General features: G+C 40.5%; 2 protein-coding genes across 4 annotated transcripts; both read left to right on the forward strand.

Annotated features, from left to right (window-relative positions):
- Window positions 1-678: 678 nt before the first annotated feature.
- On the forward strand, window positions 679-4,038 carry LOC5521985 (arfaptin-2). Of its 3 annotated transcripts, none has more exons than XM_032367306.2 (3): window positions 679-860; window positions 2,148-2,857; window positions 3,190-4,038. In XM_032367306.2, the coding sequence occupies exons 1-3, from the start codon at window positions 818-820 to the stop codon at window positions 3,340-3,342; spliced, it is 906 nt and encodes a 301-aa protein (XP_032223197.1). In that variant the 5' UTR covers window positions 679-817; the 3' UTR covers window positions 3,343-4,038. The 3 variants fall into 3 exon arrangements, with proteins under 3 accessions (XP_032223197.1, XP_001641868.2, XP_032223196.1); XM_001641818.3 differs by lacking the exon at window positions 679-860 and adding an exon at window positions 1,041-1,463; XM_032367305.2 differs by lacking the exon at window positions 679-860 and adding an exon at window positions 1,043-1,295.
- A 761-nt stretch (window positions 4,039-4,799) lies between these two features.
- Window positions 4,800-21,397, forward strand: LOC5521984 (tyrosine-protein kinase Tec). The gene is made up of 20 exons (XM_001641817.3): window positions 4,800-5,107; window positions 5,697-5,792; window positions 6,273-6,354; window positions 6,732-6,872; window positions 9,478-9,548; window positions 12,269-12,373; window positions 12,511-12,575; window positions 12,668-12,724; window positions 13,011-13,065; window positions 13,664-13,728; window positions 15,403-15,596; window positions 16,084-16,148; window positions 16,467-16,573; window positions 18,171-18,256; window positions 18,842-18,969; window positions 19,141-19,205; window positions 19,588-19,706; window positions 19,810-19,886; window positions 20,480-20,560; window positions 20,861-21,397. The coding sequence occupies exons 1-20, from the start codon at window positions 4,952-4,954 to the stop codon at window positions 20,945-20,947; spliced, it is 1,902 nt and encodes a 633-aa protein (XP_001641867.2). The 5' UTR covers window positions 4,800-4,951; the 3' UTR covers window positions 20,948-21,397.
- The last annotated feature ends 783 nt before the right edge of the window (window positions 21,398-22,180 follow it).

Below are 22,180 nucleotides of genomic sequence, written 5' to 3' on the forward strand. Positions count from 1 at the left end.
CATATTGAACGGTCAAATATAACAGATTGGCAATGTAATTCATATGTCACGTAAAAGCACAGGTCACGACCCCTTAAAAAGTCCCTCGTGAGACTTTGATGGCCACGCACAAGTAACGCAAATGAGTCACACACTACAAGTCACGTTTCATTTGAACCAATCATTTAAAAAAAGTCCTGGTCTGTTGGAGATTTACCGCACCGCCATTTTACGCTCCTGCGCCATCATACGAAGCAAAAATTTCAGAAATTCTTTCAACAAAAACGGTCAATAAAACCTGGCTTCAATCGTGGATGATTTCCTTGCAGGAGAGTGGCTGTTCTGCATTATTTCATGTATTGAATATTTAACCTTGGCTTGGTCCAAAAGGGAGGGGCGCACGTCGAAGAAAGGGGTGGTTTATTATCCGTTTGCAATTGATTAAAAGTTTGACAATGAGAAATAGCAAAGAGGACAGAATTCACCAACTTAAATCTAATGGGTTGATAGAGCTCACGTTGGAGTGTTTTGGCTTTTCGTTACTGGCCCGGTGCATCTTTTTGAAGTTCATCAAATTTTGTGCATAATTTGGCGTTTATTGTGATTGATGCCTTTGGCAGGTGGTGCGGGTGGTCAAATATCACGTGGTATACTGTAGTTTTATATAATAGTTTGAACCACGTGATCAACTTTTCGCAAAAGAACAGGTGCTATGAAAATCAGAGGTCGCTGGATCCGTCGTTTATCATAGTTTATCATAAGGATCTCTAGATCCTTAAAAACCTTTCGAATCTAATTATCGTGTTATTGTATTGATTTTTCTGGATAGGATATCCAAATGGCAAAGATAATTGCCAAAGGGATGGAACTCATTAATAGAGGTAAGCTTATTATTTCTTTTTCGCCCAAATTTTATGATTTTTACAGAACAATTGCGGTATGGCGGGCACGGTATTTTGGTCAGCGGTCAGCACCTATAACTCGATGACGAATTAAGTTCTATAAAACATTAGAACTGCAGGTGCTTCTATAACGAATTTAGCAATCAGAGTCTTTGTGATAAAGTAATCAATTTTTCACAATCTTGATAAAAATCAAACAAAATCGGGCGAATTATATGAAAACTCTAGGCGGTATAAAATAGCGAATCAGAGTGTTCGTTCTATTGAGGTTCCCAAAAAAGGTCAAGTCCCGTATGCTCCACGTCATTTTGGCTCGTTGAGCAATCAAGATGGCGGATCGTGCTATGCTGGACGAAGCGAGGAATGATGTACGCGAAACAGACCTAAATGGCGACCTCATGGCTGGTGCAATAGGTACTAGTGCTACTACAACTATTGATTTTGATGAGGATGACCCTCAAAATTTTCCTCACATGGAAGAAATGTTAAAAGTTGCCACCGATTTGCAAGGCGGTTCGAGCATTGACGAGAGTTCTACCGGCGGTACCGGTCATTCCCCAAGACTAGAATTTGAAGAAACAGGTACATTTTTCTGGCAAAAACAAAAGTCTTTAGGACTAGATTTTTCCGTTGTAAAACTGCCGGTAATACCTAAAAGAGCTGAGAATTTCTCTCCTTTCTTGTTGGGTGACAAGGCACTTGTTCGGTGTCAGTTAATTTGTACATTTGTGAGCCTATATTTCAAGGTGTCCTTTTGATATTTGATTAAACATGCCTTGCTAAGTAAACTCGAAACTAGGTCTTGAGGAATAATGCTTAATAAATGGTCTACTGAATACCTTTTTGAACGTATGTTTCATATTGTTTGCAATTCTTTAGCCTTCCCGATTCAATTGTTACAAAGTCCGTTTATTTTATTTCCGCCGTTAACATTTCGTTTGTTTCTTTTTTCAATTGTTTTAAATAGATAGGCTTGTTTCTATTTCCTTAAATTCATTCTGAATAGTACAGTTAGTGTTAATGGTTTCCATTTCCTTTACTTTGTAAAGCTATTAAAAACTTCCTGTTGATTTATTTTTAACGCCTCGGTCTATCCAAATCACACCTAAATCTGTCTTCCCAATTTCATAATTAATCTGGCTTAAAAGAACGCATTGGAGTTCTTATCAGTTATGCTTTTATTTACTTGGCATTTCTTTCAATTTAATTTCATCGAAAGATTATTTTTAAACTGTCCCATAAGCTAACATATCTCTTTGTTTATAGGTCAAAGCCAGCCCACCTGGTCGAATCAACAGCAGGCTTACATCTCTGAAAACTCCTCTTCCCAGCACTATGGCGGGGGGTCCCAAGCACTTGTCCAGCCACCCCAAGGACAAAAACTGGAGACTATTAAAAAATGGAGCATCTCAACTTACAAATGCACCCGGCAGTATCTATCAGAGAGATTTGGGAAAGGGACTAAAACTGTGGACACAGAGCTCGAAGCTCAAATTCTGTTGTTGAGAGAGACACAGGCAAAATATGCCCTGATGTTGCGCCAATCCCGTCAGCTGATGCTTCAGTTCCAGGCCATGTTACAGACTCAAAAGAGTCTAGGTGACACATTCTCTGATTTAGGAATGAAGTCACCAGAACTACAAGATGAGTTTAACTATAATGCTGAAACTCAAAAATCTTTAATCAAGAATGGAGAGGTCCTTCTTGGAGCCCTTAGTTTCTTTAACACAAATCTAGAGACTTTAGTACATAAGACCATGGAAGATTCTGTTACCACAGTAAAGGCATATGAGTCTGCTAGAATAGAGTATGACGCCTATCGATCTGACCTGGAAGCTGCTCAGGCTGGCCCTAGAACACCTGCTACGGCTGCCAGAGCAGAAGAGACGAGGGAGCAGTTTGAAAAACAGAAGGCCAAGTTTGACCGATTGCGGAATGATCTCACTATAAAGTTGCGATTCTTAGACGAAAATAAGGTGGGAATAAAATCCATAAATTTCCCCTTCATTGTATCTTTCTGTATTGGTGTCTACTCATAAGCTATGCTGGGCCCCACAGAATGTGAAAGCAAAAGTATTATTTTGGGGGGTGCATTATTATTTGTTAATCAAAATACTGAACGAATGATATAATGGGAGTGGCCAGTGCGAATAAGTGGATCTAGGGGGCCCTTATTGGAGCTCCTGGATCTGCCCCTAGCACACCTTCCATGGGTTTGCTGCTCTTGTGCCTTTAAACACTCCTTGTTGAGCCCTGTCAGGGCATCCTTTGGCAAGAATCTTATTTTGGGTTTCCTTTTTTTTTTCAGGTAAAAGTGATGCACAAACAACTTCTTCTCTTTAATAACGCCATCACTGCCTACTTCACGGGTAACAAGCAAGCACTGGAAACATGCATCAAGGAATTCCACATTAAGATGCAACATAAAGAGGCGCAGCATACTTCATTCTTAGAGCATTAGCTGTTGTCATAGTAATGTCAGACTGGACTTGGGAATAGAATTATAGAATAAGAAAAATTGGAAAGGGATAGCAGAAACATTATTTGAGTTAGAGCCATAGATTACAGCTTTGGGATTATTTTGTAATTATTATACAATCCCAAAAAGCTTGTTGAATGTTTTTATGCCCCAATAACTCAAGATTAGGGTTCTGGTAGTGAATAAGATGCATATATTTTGTTTTTCTTAAATTACTTTCTACACTAGAGGTGATAGGTACTGTATTTAAGGTTTTGATTGTCATACCCAAATGACTTTTAACTCTCAAATGTGGCTTGAATCATTTAGTATCTCCACAGGATATTCATTTGTGATTATATAGAGGCCATTCTCTATACTCTTGTTCTTGAAATACACTGCAAAAAGATCTGGAAATAAATTAGACATCAGTTTTAAAATGCTGGTGCAAACTACAGATCAAAACTCTATCATTGAGCATTCATTGTTTTAATCCTGCTACAATGGTGTAAAATAGAATAATCTATAAAATCTTATACAAGTGTTTTTATTCAAAATACTTTATCTGGGCTTAAAAGACAGCTATAAGTTGTAAAATGTTTATTATGATATGTCATTCTTGGATATAATGAATGCTGTATTATATACACTGTGCTATTACAGTCTGCAATTTGATAAAGTTCTTTACTTCCATGGTGATTTTGAGGAGAACCCTCTTCAGCAATTGTGTCCATGTTTGTCAGAGACATTTTTTCAAGAGGGTAAATAGATACTGTGTAAAAGTTTTTTAGTGCTCAGGGGAATTAATTTTTAATTTTTGAATGTGTGTGTTTGGTGGGGGAGGGGGCGCTTATTATTTCAAACTCAGATCAATAGTAGCAAACCTCTATTCACAGCTTAAAATTAAGAGCAATCGCCTGTATTATTTTATAAGCCGTTCACTTTACTACGAAATAAAATCGTAAAACTCTCAAAAATATTCTGACCTGACAGTGGAGTCTTAATGTGGTCTGGGTGAAGTTTGAAGCCATTTGGGCCGGCATTCCGAGAGTTACGTTTGTCAGGTCAGAATATTTTTGAGAGTTTTACGATTTTTTTCGCGAATGATTCACAGGAATTAGAGTAAGTGATGATCTAGTAAGCAGGTCGCAAAATCAAATATTATCTGTAGAAGATGAAATTATCGCCGATAACCGTGGCCGTTTTGTTGACAGCGATCGGAAGAGTACCAAAGGGGAGAACATAGCTTTTTGTTTGAGAATGTGCGTCATGCAGATGTGGTCTACCCAAAGGATTGCATAAGATTGGCTAGCATGTGCATCTAGAATAAGCAGTCATGAGTCCCCTCCCCCCAACCTTTTTGACAAATGAGTATTTTGTTGCATAGCCTTTTCTTCATGACCCTCCCCACCCATCCTTGGTCCCAGGCTACTAGTGCATCCCTGATTGGAACAAACGCATGCGCACTTGCAAAAGCCCAATCAGCCCGAAAAGTTGTAACAGGAAGTGACTTCCAGGGACGAAAAGAGGTAGTGGCCTCTTCACTAATCTCGCTTTCCGCATGTAAACTTTCGCAGCTGTATCATACTACGCTCGGTCCGGTACATGAATTATGTACTTCGACCAAGGGCTGGATCGTGAACTCATGACTGGTGTCTTGTGCAAGCGTGCGCAAGGCAAAGGCAAAGTTCTCACTACCATAAACTGGAAAGATCGGTGCTTCGTTCTCACACCTAAAGCTCTTAGCTACTATGAGGGCACTGTGGAGGTATGCTTTTATCTCTCTCGGTGAATTATTCATGATATTTTAATGTGTTTTAAGTTTCGAATGAAATTTTAATCGTTTCGAAGTTTGTTAATGTTGGACTCAAGCGAATTCCAAAACAGTAAGCTTAATTAATTATACTTTTCATTTTGAAACACACTACTTTGACATAATAGGGACCCAAATATCAACTGACTAATGAATATAATTGTTTTCCATAGAAGACTAACTGCGTTAGTCTTCTATGGAAAAATTTAACCCATTAAAGTTATCGTTTAGTGCCAGGTTTATTTATAGTTAGCCAAATAGCACTGAGTTATAGAACATTACCCTCTAGTATGATTGAGTTGGATGAATCCAACCAAATCACATACATAATATAAATGTTTTACCGGTTTCAAATAAAGGGTATCAGCTCATTTATATTACTTTGGCATAGAGTCATTGCTATTTTTATTCACACAAGATTCTGAAAAATATGGTAACTTATTATTTACACTGACAGATCATAATTATAATGAGATTTATAATGCAAAAACGTTAACAAATTGTAGTCAGTTTTATAATTTGCCTTTTGTTTTGTAACTTGCAGAAGCGAGGTCGCTGTAAGGGAACCATTGAGTTGACAGATGTGAAGGCTGTAGAAAATGTCAACTTTGAGGCATTTGAAAAACAATTTGCATTTCAGGTAGGGGCCAAGCTAAACACTTTTTTATCCTGATAGAGCATGCCAAATTCTGCAGTAGCTATCACTCAAATAGAAGTCCCTATCTGTACATCTGTTTGCCTGTGCTGTCTGTCTGTATGTCTGTTCATGAATTTAGCATTTTTTATGTAGACCAGGGGCGGGTTTCTAGAAAGCAGGTTAACCCTAACCCAGAGATAAATAAGGTTGTTATGTAATCAAATGTCTCGATAACCATATTTATCCATCGATAAGCGCTAACCTGCTTTTGAGGAACAGGCCCAGGTCGATTATATCTATCTGTCAAACATCAACAAACTGTCAATCAAAAATAATTCCATCTGTCCATCACTCTGCCTGTCTTCTGTCTGTCTTGTCTGCCCATCCATCTGTCTGGAGATAGCAGTCTGGTAGAGACCCCTGTCTACCCTGATCAATTAGCCCCCTACCCGCCAAACCCTAAAATGATAACTCCCTTTACAGGTTGTCCATGGTGAATATACTTTGTACATTGTTTGCAAGTATGAAAGTGAAAGACAGAAATGGATAGAAGCCATACGTGATGGTTAGTAAGCCTTGCTTTTTTCTCTTTTTTTCTTGGCTAAACAAGCCACAGGTGTTATTGTATCAAAATAAAAAAAAAAACTAAAATTTACTGTGGTGTTTAGGATAAAAAAAATGTTTCTCTTCTACAGAAACAGAAGCTGACCTATACCTCTCATTTCATTTACTGAACAGACACATTTAGACAGATTACAGCATACTGTAAGCCTTGATTAGAGGAACCTGTTTTCAATTACCAGCAAGATTATGTAGAATTCAAAATATTTTAGTATTCTAGTATTCACTAGATTTCATAGGGTAAAATTAATACATTGATTTTTTTGCTCCCTTATTTGCATACTCTAAGCACTAATGGACCGTTGTATTTCTCTGTAACAGAAGTCAGAGAAAATAAATTTCTTCTAATGGAATATCACCCTGGAGTATTCATGAGTAAGTGGTCCTGCTGTGAGGCCAAGGAAAAGATCGCCAATGGTTGCCAAGAGACGTTTATAAACAGAGAGAAAAAAGTAACCCAAGGTTGGTGTTTTGTAATGTAGAATTGCATGCTGTATGTATGTTATTGCTATATGTATGTCCTTCTGTTTGTCCATTTGGTCAATCTGTCTGTTTGTTAGTCCATTGTCCATCAGTCCATCTGTATCAAACAGCATTTAGTTTCGTTATACATTACAACATAATACAACATAATTCTTTTGAAATAATGAGGGTGAATTTTGTTATTGGCAACATGGTAAGGAGGTCGTACCTAAAATCTGGAAGGTTTTATATCTCAGGCTTGCTCCAAAGTGAATGTGCAACATATTTAATATCAGTGCCTTTGATACAACCAAAGCTTTTACTTTGTGAGAAAATAATATGATCTGTGTATTGGCTCACACTTTTTTTGGGCAGGAACCTGAACTTAGCTCTATAACAGCTAACTTTGTATTGTATTGCAATTAACAAAATGTATATTGCAGCTACCAACTACTATTGTCTTAGGGAGAGAAAGTCTAAATAATTAGAATCCAAGCATCACACAGTCAGTGTGTTGGATCTTAAAAAAATACCTAGCCATAGCCAGGAAGAACATACTGAAACCTTCTAAAAATCCAAAGTAATGCACATTAGAAATTCCCTTACTCTTGCTTATAGAATAACTTCAAAGAGTGAATGTATTTTTTTTTAAATCAAGCTTACACTTATCAATGAAAATAAAATATAACCAGTAGTTATATATAAAGAAAAGCACAAGGGTGGTATAGGCACAAACAAAGAAATCCATCTCATTTAGGCATACCCATTGAATTTTCTACTCATGCCAGGCGCAACTGATCCTCGAAGTGCTGATACTTATACTGCATTGTTTTGTATTGCCCACAGGCCTGTGGTAGTCCTGTTATCTGTGCCGATACCACCCATGGAGGAGCTTTCCTGTCATGCATGCACTTAGCATTAATAAAACCACTAGGTAGCTGAGTACTGTAGGGTTTGACATTACAGTGTCGCAAGTTATGATGTGCTAAGACTACTGTGAGTGTAGCAATTCCTTTTCCATTCCTATAAGTAATAAACATTGCTAGTACTAGGTAGCTTAGTACTGTATGGTTTGATGTAAAAGGGTTGCAAGTAATGCTGTGCTAAAACTACTGTGAGTGTAGAAACGCCTTTTCCATTTCCTACAAGTTATAAACATTGCTACTGGAGTACTAGGTAGCTTAGTACTGTAGGGTTGTCCAAGATGGTGCAATATTGTAGGTGGTGGAGAAGGGGGCAGAGCGAGAGAGCAGAAATTGGTCATATCAAAATGGGAGAAAACAGTTAGAAAGAGTTTGAGGTGTGTTGCCTTTTGAAACCTAAAGCATGAAGGAATACTGTATGTTATTCCTGTAAGTTGTATACAGTGCAGTGTTGCATTTCTAGTCGTGAAGTGGCAATTCTCATTCTATTTACTGTAAAATATATTTTTTAACTTATATCTGGATTGCATGAACTTCGTATATGGATTACAGTAATGATTACTCGAGCTGGAATCTATAGCTAGACAAGGGCTAGATTATAAGACAGACGAAGAACCAAATATTCAAGATCCTTCTGTTGGCTTACTCAGAAAGATTTACAGCATTTATCTAGTGTGTGCTTTAAATTTATTATTCTGTACTGTATACATATACAGTATGTATTCAATTCAAACTCAAACCATTGATCTTTTAAGATTACCGGCCTTTGGCATTCTTTTCTGAATTTATCACCACATTCACTTCCTTAGACAGGTTCTGACATTTTGTTAATTTTGTGGCCTCTTTTTATAAACACTTTTTATAATTTTACACTTTTCTAAGGATCTATTTTTGCTATTTTTTTAGAGTGATTGATCATTACAATGTAATGCTAATGTTTCTTGTATTAATATATTTTAACAAAACAGTTTAATGTATTTTGAAAGGTAGACTGAAATGCTAGTGGAAATAATGGAAAGCTAAGCAGTGATTTATTCTAGTGTATTTAATACAGATTTTTATATTAGACGATGCTGTCAGTGTCTGTATATATTTTTATTATCAAAATGCCATAAAACTTTGTATTTCTTTTGTAGATACTTTGTAACAAAACTATATATATATATATATATAAATCTTGATTTTGGTTAATAAGAGTATTTTATAATCTAGGTATGATTTATAATTAATAACAAAATATAATAATGAAGGAATGGTTTCCAAAAACCTGAAACAATAATAATTAATGAGTAATATGAAGCCCAATATTAGAAAGGCATATACTGTAGTTAATAAAATATAAAAAGTTATAGATAATAAAAAAACATTGGATACTTTCAAGTTATGCTGTTGTTTTAGTTTACAATTATAACTTTTCATCTTGGTAAAAGAGGGTGTTCAAGTCACACGTAACTGATTGGGTTAGTTTGGGATGGGTACAGGGGACAAGATTGGTGGACACACCTAGATGTTTGGAGGAAGTATGTTGGCTGACACAGATAAGTGTTGGGAGGAACAATGCTCACAGGTACATCCATATGTTGGTAGAAACAATGTTGGCAGACATGCAAGTGTTGGGAGGAACCATTTTGCCAAACAGGTGACACTAAACTTTATGGGTAATTATATTATTTGTGTTTTAGGGAATGTCTTAAAAGACAAAACCTGGATTGCAAACCAACCACTACCACCACTACCGACAGATCAGCCATCAGTAAGTGTGTTTTTGGAAACATTGTTTGGATGTTTGGGGTTGAACAATATGATACATGATTGCAGAGCTAATACTTGGAGACAATCTGTGTAGCCTGTTATGCATAAACTTCCTCCTAGCACCAGCACTCACTGTGCTACACAAGTCTGCACATAGACACACTACACCGCAGGAGCTGTACCAAGAGACCACCTGCACAGTCAGCCATGCACTAACACACTGCACCACAAGCTTAACTTAGGGATCACCTGCACAGTGAGCCATACAATAACACACTGCACTACACAAGCTGTACCAAGGGACCACCTACACAGTGAGCCATGCAATAACACACTGCACAACACAAGCTGTACCTAGGGACCACCTGCACAGTGAGCCATGCACTAACACACTGCACAACACAAGCTGTACCTAGGGACCACCTGCAAAGTGAGCCATACACCAACACACTGCACCACACAGGCAGTATCTACGGACCACCTGCACAGTCAGCCATGCACCAACACACTGCACCACACAAGCTGTACCTAGGGACCACATGCACAGTCAGCCATGCACCACACAAGCTGTACCTAGGGACCACATGCACAGTAAGCCATGCACTAACACACTGCACAACACAAGCTGTACCTAGGGACCACCTGCAAAGTGAGCCATACACCAACACACTGCACCACACAGGCAGTACCTAGGGACCACCTGCACAGTCAGCCATGCACCAACACACTGCACCACACAAGCTGTACCTAGGGACCACATGCACAGTGAGCCATACACCAACACACTGCATGACACAGGCGGTACCTAGGGACTGCATGCACAGTCAGCCATGCACTAACACACTGAACAACACAAGCTGTACCTAGAGACCACCTGCGAAGTGAGCCATACACCAACACACTGCACCACACAGGTGGAACCTAGGGACCACCTGCACAGTGAGCCATGCATTAACACACTGCACCACACAATCTGTACCTATGGAACACCTGCACAGTCAGCCATGCACTAACACGCTGCACCACACAAGCTGTACCTAGGGACCACCTGTACAGTGAGCCATGCACTAACACACTGCACTACACAAGCTGTACCTAGGGACCACCTGCACAGTGCGCCATGCACTAACACACTGCACCACACAAGCTCTACCTAGGGACCACCTGCACAGTGATCCATGCACCAACACACTGCACCACACAAGCTCTACCTAGAGACCACCTGCACAGTGCACCATGCACTAACACACTGCGCCTCACAAGCTGTACCTAGGGACAATCTGCACAGTGATCCATGCACCAACATACTGCGCCACACAAGCTGTACCTAGGGACCACCTGTACAGTGAGCCATGTACTAACACACTGCGCCACACAAGCTCTACCTAGAGACCACCTGCACAGTGCGCCATGCACTAACACACTGCGCCACACAAGCTGTACCTAGGGACCACATGCACAGTCAGCCATGCACCACACAAGCTGTACCTAGGGACCACATGCACAGTGAGCCATGCACTAACACACTGCAAAACACAAGCTGTACCTAGGGACCACCTGCAAAGTGAGCCATACACCAACACACTGCACCACACAGGCAGTACCTAGGGACCACCTGCACAGTCAGCCATGCACCAACACACTGCACCACACAAGCTGTACCTAGGGACCACATGCACAGTCAGCCATGCACCACACAAGCTGTACCTAGGGACCACATGCACAGTGAGCCATGCACTAACACACTGCAAAACACAAGCTGTACCTAGGGACCACCTGCAAAGTGAGCCATACACCAACACACTGCACCACACAGGCAGTACCTAGGGACCACCTGCACAGTCAGCCATGCACCAACACACTGCACCACACAAGCTGTACCTAGGGACCACATGCACAGTCAGCCATGCACTAACACACTGCACAACACAAGCTGTACCTAGGGACCACCTGCAAAGTGAGCCATACACCAACACACTGCACGACACAGGCGGTACCTAGGGACCGCATGCACAGTCAGCCATGCACTAACACACTGAACAACACAAGCTGTACCTAGGGACCACCTGCACAGTGAGCCATTCACTAACACACTGCACCACACAAGCTGTACCTAGGGACCACCTGCACAGTCAGCCATGCACCAACACACTGCACCACACAAGCTGTACCCTAGGGACCACCTGCACAGTGAGCCATTCACTAACACACTGCACCACACAAGCTGTACCTAGGGACCACCTGCACAGTCAGCCATGCACCAACACACTGCACCACACAAGCTGTACCTAGGGACCACATGCACAGTCAGCCATGCACCACACAAGCTGTACCTAGGGACCACCTGCACAGTGAGCCATACACCAACACACTGCACAACACAAGCTGTACCTAGGGACCACCTACACAGTGAGCCATGCACTAACACACTGCACAACACAAGCTGTACCTAGGGACCATCTGTGAAGCGAGCCATTCACCAACACACTGCACCACACAGGCGGCACCTAGGGACCACCTGCACAGTAAGCCACACACTGTCACACACAAGGTGTTTCACGTTTTTTTAAACAGCATTAAGTCTTGTACACTCTTCAGCACAGAAGTGTAATGCCTAGCATTACAGCATAGCAGCATAGCTATAAAATGTATTGTTCACATGTCATTGCCACTGTTTACTTCATAACCCATGATTATCTTCATTGTCAAACTTTTCACTAGGAGAATAGCGCTCCAAAGCCATTTGAGGGTGAAAAATACGAGGAGATAGTTGTAGCAATGTATGAATTCCAAAGCACTGAACCTGGAGATCTATCCTTAATCAAGGTAGATTACAATTTATGTTGAACTGCTGATTACTCCAAGATGTTCCCGTGTATGGATTACCTGTCAGACTTACCTCTTATTCCCCCCCTTTTTGCATATTTTGTTTTATTTCAATTTTATATTTTATAATTTACTAGGGAGAGCTATTCGCTGTCATAGAGAAATCCGGCGAGCACTGGTGGTTAGCTAAAAACATTCGCGGGTGAGTTTGTCTTCTTATATAAAAGAAGGGTACCCACTCATTTAAGAAGGCTGCAATTCTAACTAGAAAGTTTCTTTATTTTATTTATGCAGACAGCAGGGTTATATTCCTAGTAACTATGTGCGCAAGCAAGGCCTTGAGAGCGAAAGGTAGGTGGAGGATAGTGCTAGTACCTTGTTAAATGGGCAACCCTCGGGACTGTTCCAAGTATTTATACAGTGGTACCTCTATGATACTGCCATCCTCTGGACCAAGACAAGTGATGACATAGTGGGACCTTTTTTTAAAGAGGCAAATCTTCAATAATATACTGTATGGTCGAAAATGTAAATTGTCAACAATTATTGATAAATAATGATCAATAATGATGAATAATGAATTAGTTTAATGTGTTTCAAGTGTTCATTATTGACAATATATTGTTTGTCATTGTAGTTGGTTTCAACCCGAAATGTCTCGACAGATGACCGAAGATGCACTTCGAGAAGAGGTTCGTGATAAGCTGTATAGGGTCTGCATGATTACCGCCCAGCCACTGCTAAAAATAAAAATCTGAACAAAAAGGGATTTTTTTATGTTTGCAGTATCTCTACGGGACGTTTATTGTCGGATAAAGGCTGACTTCTGGATTAGTATGGATTAGTGACATACCAGAGTGATATAGCTTATGCTTTATAGTTTTTTCTACAATTAGCATGTCTATTGTGAACCAAAAAGGGACTTTCGGCCGTTGTGCGGCGGGTTCGTTCGCAGCCTGGGTACGGGCCTGTCAAACCCCTTGGCAGAGTCTTCATGTGCACTGAGTTTTCCCGCATATCAGACGAGTTTGGAAGGCTGTTTTGGGGATACCTGTGTTCAGGCTAGCTGTTCTCAGACTACCTGTGTTCAGGCTACCTGTCTTCAGGCTAGCCGTTCTCAGACTATCTGTGTTCAGGCTACCTGTGTTTAGGCTAGCCGTTCTCAGACTACCTGTGTTCAGTTTACCTGTTTTTAGGCTAGCCGTTCTCAGACTACCTGTGTTCGTGCTTCCTGTGTTCAGGCTACCTGTGTTCAGGTTATAGAAATAACAAAGCGTGGTGTTTTCGTAGGGGAAGGAGGGATGCTTTGTTGTGCGCAAGTCAAGCAGAGAAGGAATGTACACGCTATCAGTGCTGTAAGTACATAGAGGACGAGTTCCCCTCTGATTTGGACCTTGTTTTTGCTACCTATTTTCAGCCATGTTTATTCGAATAACACAAGCCCAATCGAGTATGATTCTGTTTTGATATTTTTTTAGTGAGTTCCTCTTAGCACGTAGAAGCTATTTGGTAATGTTGTATATGAAGATATGAGCATCTAGATTCAGGGTCGTTGGTTTCGGGGCACAATACAGAAACTCAGTGGCCGAGCCAGGGGTGGTGACGGGGGTGACATGTCACCCCCCCCCCCCCCTTGCTTGGGCGAAAAAAACATTTTTGGAAAAAAAATTGTTGAGAATTGTTACAGCCGAATTCGATGTATCGCGATGCTATTCACTGGACGAAAACCAGACAATGTTCGCGACAGAAAGTCAGGCCACTGCACTAGGCGAAACAGGGCATGAATTATGGATCAGAATGGTCTGATAGGGATAGTACTTTTCAACAGCATTTTTTTAACCCTAAAAGATATAACAGCACATTAGGTGTGGTCGAAGCAATTTCTAACCCTAAGCTCTAAAATCACTGTGAGACCCCTAAGGAATAGCAAAAGCTTAAGAATTTTATAGCAGTTGGTTGAATTTAATGCCCTAAAAGAAAGGGCGACCACCCTATCGTCTACTTGGGACGGGCATCGGCACTATACATCGAATTCGGCTGTAACGGATCAAGATGTCCCTTACTTTTTCTATTTAAACATCTAGCATTCTTTAGTGTCAGAGATTGCAAACTTCCTATGCACTTGTAAATATTACCACACGCTAGACGGAGCGCAACTGGCAAATTCCTGCTCGCACATAATAGAGTGGGCAAGCAAACATGCCCCACTGGCAAAAAGTGAGATCGACTTGACCAACTGCCGCGGGCGCATAGGCGTATAAGCTCGTCAATGAGCTCGAATAAGAAAGGAGGTTATTTGGGAATAGCTTTAAGTCAGCACCGGATGCCGAATATCAAGAGGATGCTGCCTTCATTCACTGAATCTAGTCATTTGCCACGCCTGCAATATAGTATGCAATGTGTTGGATCCTGCCATGAAGATTTCATGTTTTTTGACAACTCGCCGGCAGAATTCCTTTAAAATTGTGTTGTGATTGATGCACTTGCACCCGAAAATAGAAAGCACAAACTGGAAGATTTTTGCAAAATTTGCTGGGTTACACGATAGGATACGCAATAGTGTCGATCGACAGGATGGATGTCTGTAGGCGCTTTATGGCAGTGCAACCAACTTAGTATTCCTCCGGTTAAGTCCGTAGTAAGACAAGTGTTATGCTTTTGCTTTTCTGTAATTCAAAACTTTGATAAGTGACGGGATTTTCAAAAACAGTGAAAATGAAAGTATTCTCGAAATTTCGTTAAAAAAATTACAACATGAAATATATATTTCTTAAAATCTGAAAAATAAATCGCGACCGACTGTCAAAAAGGTCACCACCCTAAATCCTAGATCCGCCACTGAGAAACATCAAGAAAATATTGTTGAGAACAGCCACGCCCCTACTGGTCATTTTTTCAAGTTCAAGTCAACCAGACCCTTAAAGCTTGACCACTGAAAATTGGCACTGGGATCCCCCTCCCCCCGATTTTTTTTTCATTCAATCCCACATTTCACACGACACCTTGGCCTGTACTCTTTATCGTGACAGACACAATGATAACGTGCGACACTACCACATCAAGATAGACCAAGACAACCTTTACTACATCTCCGACCGCCACCGCTTTGACAGCGTGCCCAAGCTTATTCACTATCACAAGCACAATAGCGGGGGCCTGGTAACGAGACTTCGTCAGCCGCCTTCATTTGGTCAGAAGCCCTCCACTGCAGGCTTTGGTCATGGTAAGATTTTAGAACACTTTCCTTTTGGTTGTTGCTATGGTAATTCTAGGTCCTGAGATGATTGAAGTTTAGCGTGAAAGCGAGGTTTTGTCAGGCAAGAGTTTGATTACAGCCTCCTGCAAATATTTTCATCTTTTTTTTTGTAAACTATAGCACTTTAATCCATATGAACAAGGTGCTTAGCTTTAGGCTTTATTATAACACGCGCAAAAAGTTTCTAAAGTTTACAAGACCGTTATTACAAGCACCGAATCGCCAAAGCCTCAAATTACATCATCTGAAATACACTTACCACGGCTCAAGTTCATGTTCACTTAAAGCAAAACAAAACAAAACAACAACAAAAAAACACGCAAAACATCGAAACAAGCTCGCGATTCTCCTCTTTGATAGTATAATTTTTTTATTGTATCGTGAGCTTCTCCTAGTAAGGCTTTTGTTGTGTTTTTATATGCCGTATATGACGCGTTTCCTCTGAACATTCCAGACAAATGGGAAATGGACCGCTCCGAGCTCACTCTCGGTCGCGAACTTGGCGCTGGACAGTTTGGGGTAAGCTTATAAGGGGATGTTCCTATATACTTTCCATATTAAATCCTTAAAAAAAATTTTCACATTTCACGAAAATAATTTTGTCGTTTCTATTGGAATAATTGGAATAAGATTTAGTGTTTTAGTCTTTAGTCATGCCTAGGGTTTCATAGTCTACAGGGAAACAATACCCTGAGTGGGCCCACGTTTCTATGAGGAAATATTTTAGTGTATTTGAACTCAGAAATATAAACGACCTATACGCACAAGGGATGTTGCCTCCACCCCATGTCTCAGGTTAGCTGTACTCTGATACCATCTGGGTTTCCTGTTGTTTAGTGTGTCCGCGAAGGCATGTGGCGAGGTACCATACCAGTGGCAGTGAAGATGATGAAGGATGGTGCAATGTCTGAAGAAGACTTTATCGAGGAAGCCAAGGTTATGAAGTACGTACAAGGAATTGTTTCTGTATTTAAAAGCACACTAGTGTAGTGGAGATGAAATGAGAGACATATGATACTTAACGCGTATGTTAATTATCGTGGAGTGGAGATGAAATGAGAGACATTTGATACTTGACGCGTATGTAAACTATCGTGGAGTGGAGATAAAATGAGAGACATAGGATACTGAACGCGTATGTAAATTATCGTGGAGTGGAGATGAAATGAGAGACATATGATACTCAACGCGTATGTATACTATCGTGGAGTGGAGATGAAATGGGAGAAATATGATACTTGACGCGTATGTAAATTATCGTGGAGCGGAGATGAAATGAAAGACATATGATACTTAACGCGTATGTAAATTCTCGTGGAGTGGAGATGAAATGAGAGACATATGATACTTGACGCGTATGTAAATTATCGTGGAGTGGAGATCAAATGAAAGACATGATACTTAACGCGTATGTTAATTATAGTGGAGTGGAGTTTAAATGAGAGACATATGATACTTGACGCGTATGTAAATTATCGTGGAGTGGAGATCAAATGAGAGACATAGGATACTAACGCGTATGTAAATTATCGTGGAGTGGAGATGAAATGAGAGACCTATGATACTTGACGCGTATGTAAATTATCGTGGAGTGTAGAAGAAATGAGAGACATATGATACTTTACGCGTATGTAAATTATCGTGGAGTGAAGATGAAATTAGAGACATAGGATACTTGACGCGTATGTAAATTGTCGTGGAGTGGAGAAGAAATGAGAGACATGATACTTGACGCGTATGTAAATTATCGTGGAGTGGAGAAGAAATGAGAGACATATGATACTTGGCGCGTATGTAAATTATCGTGTAGTGGAGATGAAATATGAGACATATGATACTTGCCGCGTATGTAAATTGTCGTGGAGTGGAGAAGAAATGAGAGACATGATACTTGACGCGTATGTAAATTATCGTGGAGTGGAGAAGAAATGAGAGACATATGATACTTGGCGCGTATGTAAATTATCGTGTAGTGGAGATGAAATATGAGACATGTGATACTTGCCGCGTATGTAAATTATCGTGGAGTGGAAAAGGAAGCAAGGCCGAGCAGAACGTAACGGTTCGTCCGTTCTGCGCATGCGTCTCCGGTCGCGCTTATTTACAAACTTTCGTTAGTTTTTACGTCCCCGATTTCTTCTCTGTTTCCGTTTCTTCATTCTCATCTGCTTTAGCATCATCTGCTTTAGCTTCATCTGCTTTAGCAGTGAAATAGATAAAGAGACTGTTAGCTGCTATTTTATCATCTCAGCAAAATGTGTTAAAAAATGTACCCTCTTACCTTTCTTTTAACGTGTCATTTTTCGTCAAACAACAAAAACAAAAACAATATAGCGTCACCCAAAGCCAGTTCACCGTGACTGATTAAAAACTATAGGGGGCCCAAACAAATGTCAATACAACTGACTCTTGCGCCAGGAAGCCGGTCCGAAGTTGGAACTTCTATAAATGATCCCTTATCGTTTTTTTTTTTTTGTTAGACATTGATGCAAGGAGAATTTTCCACATACTTGGAGTGACACTTAACATGATCTTTTCCAGACAGTTCCAGCACGGAAACCTGGTGCAGCTATACGGGATATGTAGCGAGAAGCCCATCTACATCATCCAAGAGTTAATGAAAGGGGGTAAGTATGAGAATGTAGGGTCAGCCGCAAGCATCTCGTATGTCCAAAAGAACCTTATGACTTCTGTGCTCTTGGGTAATATAAGGAGAAGACTGGGTACCACCTCCCCCCAAACCCTCTCATTTAGATTCGCTACAGGAAGCCCAAATAGAACTAAAATGATTTTTTGAAAGATAAATTGGGATCACCAAAACAAAATGAATAAAAAAACAATCAAACAAACTAACGAATTATTAGATTTATTAATACATACATACATTCCATAGAGTTGAACACGACAAGAAACGCCTGCGTAAAATTCATTTTTCATCTTTGTGTGTATAATTTTTTTTACCCACGTATCAATATGTGGCTGCCTCGTGCCTTAGCACGCCCTTCCCATGGTCCTTTCCAAAAACGTAAATCCTTCGCATAGCATGTGTAACGTAATGATTTGTTTATTACTGACCAAAGAGAAAACAGGTCTGTTTCTGCATCGACAGCTCCTGACTAAACTCCTGACTAATATTTCAGTCCTCTCTTTTTCTACCACATGACTGCTTCTGAATGGTTTATCTGTGACTGCTTTTGATTGGTTGTTTCCAGGCTGTCTGTTACACTATTTACGTAAGAGCCAGTTCAAGCTTCAGTCGGCTGAGATGACGGAAATGGTTCGACAAGTCGCTGCGGCCATGAAGTACCTGGAGAGCCACAACTTCATCCACAGGGACCTGGTAACTAACAGCTATTTCCGCTTTTCGCCGCGCGACATTACACCCAGTTAATTAAGTTGGCAGTTTTCATGATCATACATTTTTGGACTTGCCCTTTAAAACCACAGAATAATATTAATCAAGAGGGGCAAAAAATGGAAAGTAGGGATAATGACTTTGTGTGTGTTTCAGGCGGCGAGGAACTGCCTCATAGGAGAAAACAGGACCGTAAAAGTTGCTGATTTCGGACTAGCCAGGTGAGCTATTTGGATTAGCGAGGATGGAATCATTGAGAAACGTTCAAAATACGTGAATTTATAGCTTTTTCAGCTTTTCCATTATGCGATATAAGATTCCAACAGAATGACAAGCTGGATACCATCTTTGTAAACCATCGAAGTTCTATTGAAGTCGGTTGAGTCAAAACTAAGTTAGATAAACATCTCATTTGCTTAGGCGACATTGAGTAACTCGTGAGGTCGGAAACGAAAGATATAGCGCCGGACCGAACAGAGCAAGATGGTGACAACAACCAGACGCAAATTTCTGCGTTTCGAGTAAATACCTGCTTGTAATCTTTGTGATTGGTAAATTCTAGGCATGTGATTGTTTAATTCTCGTGTGATTGGTCTATTCTAGGTATGTGATTGACGACGAGTACACGGCGTCGGAGGGCACAAAGTTCCCCATCAAGTGGGCAGCGCCCGAAGTAATCCTCTATAGCAAATTTAGCAGCAAGTCTGACGTCTGGGCCTTTGGTAAGTAACTTTGGTAACCCGTAGGTCCAATGTTGGGAGGTCTTATTTTAATATAATGTAATTGAGGTGTTTCTTTTTTTTAAATGCTGTGTTATTTTTGTAGGGATTCTAGCATGGGAGGTCTACACGGGTGGCAAGCAGCCTTACCCTGCCACCAATAACACGGACGTTGTGCAAATGGTATGTTGTTACAGTACACCTGGAGCCCTAAGTGCATGTCAGTCGACATGACGGAAAAACCTGGAAAATTCGCAGTTCGAGATATAGAAAGAAGACACAATTTCTTACAATGGCCATCGGTTCCTTGTATTCCGGACTGATTTTTGAAACACAAATAACGTGAGGCTGAAATGCACATACCCAGATTTTTGCTTTTTAAGATATTTTGTACTTGATCATCCTTGCGCTATGTATGAGCTCAGGGACGACAAGCTCAAATTTCAATGACAATTTACAAAAGTCGCATCAATTAAAAAAAAGTCGCATTTGATATTTTGTTTGCTATTACTCACTAAGTACTTAGAGATATTTTCCGCCTTATTAGATCTGAAATGAGCTTATTTGAAGCGTTAAGTCATGTTATTCCGTCATGCCAGTCTCTCTCCTTGATGCTGCATTCTTTGGGTCTTGGGATGTCTCCTGTCTGAGGGGGTTGCTCATTTTCGCTGCGTAGTTAAGACAAATTTGTGACTATGCCTTCCCCCTTTAGGTACATATTTGTGACCCTGCCCCCCCTCTTGTGTACGTATCCTCACGCATGTTGTTTGCCGTAGGTGATAAATGGTTATCGCTTGGAGAAACCCCTTCGATGCCCTGACGCCGCTTACTCCACGATGCGCAAATGCTGGCACGAGGTATTCCAAGAGTGACAAAAGATTTAGAAAGATTTAAAGGGACAAATAATGTATAAACTAATATAGGGGCACTGCGAATTTTCCAAGTAAATACCTTACCCTACGAGAAATCTTGGTGGTTCCTCGCATTGGTTTTATTTCACTTTCTTTCTCACCATTCAATCAGAACAATAAAAAATATTATGATTTAAAGTAGCTATATTTTGTAGATAGCAACGATGCTTTGTTGTTTTGTATGTCTGTCTTTCCAAAGGATGACTCCGAAATTGATTTATTACTCTTTGCTTAATCTTTAATCAGGAACACGAGTCGCGGCCTTCATTCGCATCTATTGACAGATGGTTCTCGGATTTGGTGGGAGAAGATTACGACGAGACAGATGAATAACGATGAGCCAATAGAATAATTACAATCAATTGAACAATTATCGCCAATTATCATAACAGTAAACCAAAGAAACCAGCTTCACGTCTGGAACGTGTTAATGCACACGACAGGCGCACGCTTTGTAAATGCGGGCGTACATTCAATATATGGATAAGAAACTAATGCATTTGGGTGCTACCTCCTCGGGTTTCGCCATTCTTACGTTACTTGGGGGATTGGGTCGAGTGGAAAAGCGCACAGCATGCTGGGACGATTTTAGGGGACGTTATTCAACAGTGTAGTAAACATGCCGATGTGATAGTGAATAAAAGCTAGACAATGGTAGCTTTTGGCAATTCTGCTCCCGGAATATCTTCGTTAGTTAGATTCATAACATCAGCATTGGCAACGTTCTACGCCATGTTAATTACGTCAGTTAAAATCGTCCTAACATGCTGTCCTACCCAAAAAGAAAAAACAAAAGCAAAATTTTTGTAACTGTTTCACCAAGAGGGTGAATCAAAACTTCGACACAAAGAATGCCTTTGATTGGCTCATTCATGCCTTTAAAAAAGCCTTATTTTTGAAACCCCCAATTAACACATACAGTACTAGAATGTAGGAAGTTGTTCGTTGTATTCGAAGAATAGTCGGTTTAACGAATCTTTTTTTAAGGCTGGGAAGAGGTTTTCTGCGCATTATGCTGTTACCTCCGAAGTTCTTTTTGTTTGTTGTGGATTCTTTACTATCCGGGGTGGTAAGTTGGTTAACAAGGCACGCGGAAGAACAAAAAATTGAATAGGGAGGGGGGATTTCTGCCGATCCGCCAAAGGTTTTGTTTCAATCCGAATTCGCAACGCATGATAGACGAAAACAATCGATAATAACAAAATTATCCGTTCATGATCTGCTATTCCAGACCCGCTGACGTCATATCCGCCATAATAAGCTCAAAGAAGACGTGTCTACACAGAGTGCCGGGCAGAGACTGTGGGTCATGTTGTCTCGTTTCGCCCCTTTATCAGGCTTTCTTAGGGCCTTCGTGTAGTCAACAATCGGCGAAATTCGCAGTTACGATTCTCAGAATCCGACGTTAAACTTTTAATAGTTCCGTTAACCGGTACGATGTGAAAATTCGACGTTGCGCTCTATTTTTTTCTCTTAATCCGTAATCCGCCCAACTTATTCAATCCCCCCCCACACACACACACACACACACACCCAAATGTTTAGACGCATTTATAGCAACACAAA

The sequence above is a fragment of the Nematostella vectensis genome, chromosome 10 (assembly GCF_932526225.1).
Source record: "Nematostella vectensis chromosome 10, jaNemVect1.1, whole genome shotgun sequence".
Lineage (NCBI taxonomy): Eukaryota > Metazoa > Cnidaria > Anthozoa > Actiniaria > Edwardsiidae > Nematostella > Nematostella vectensis.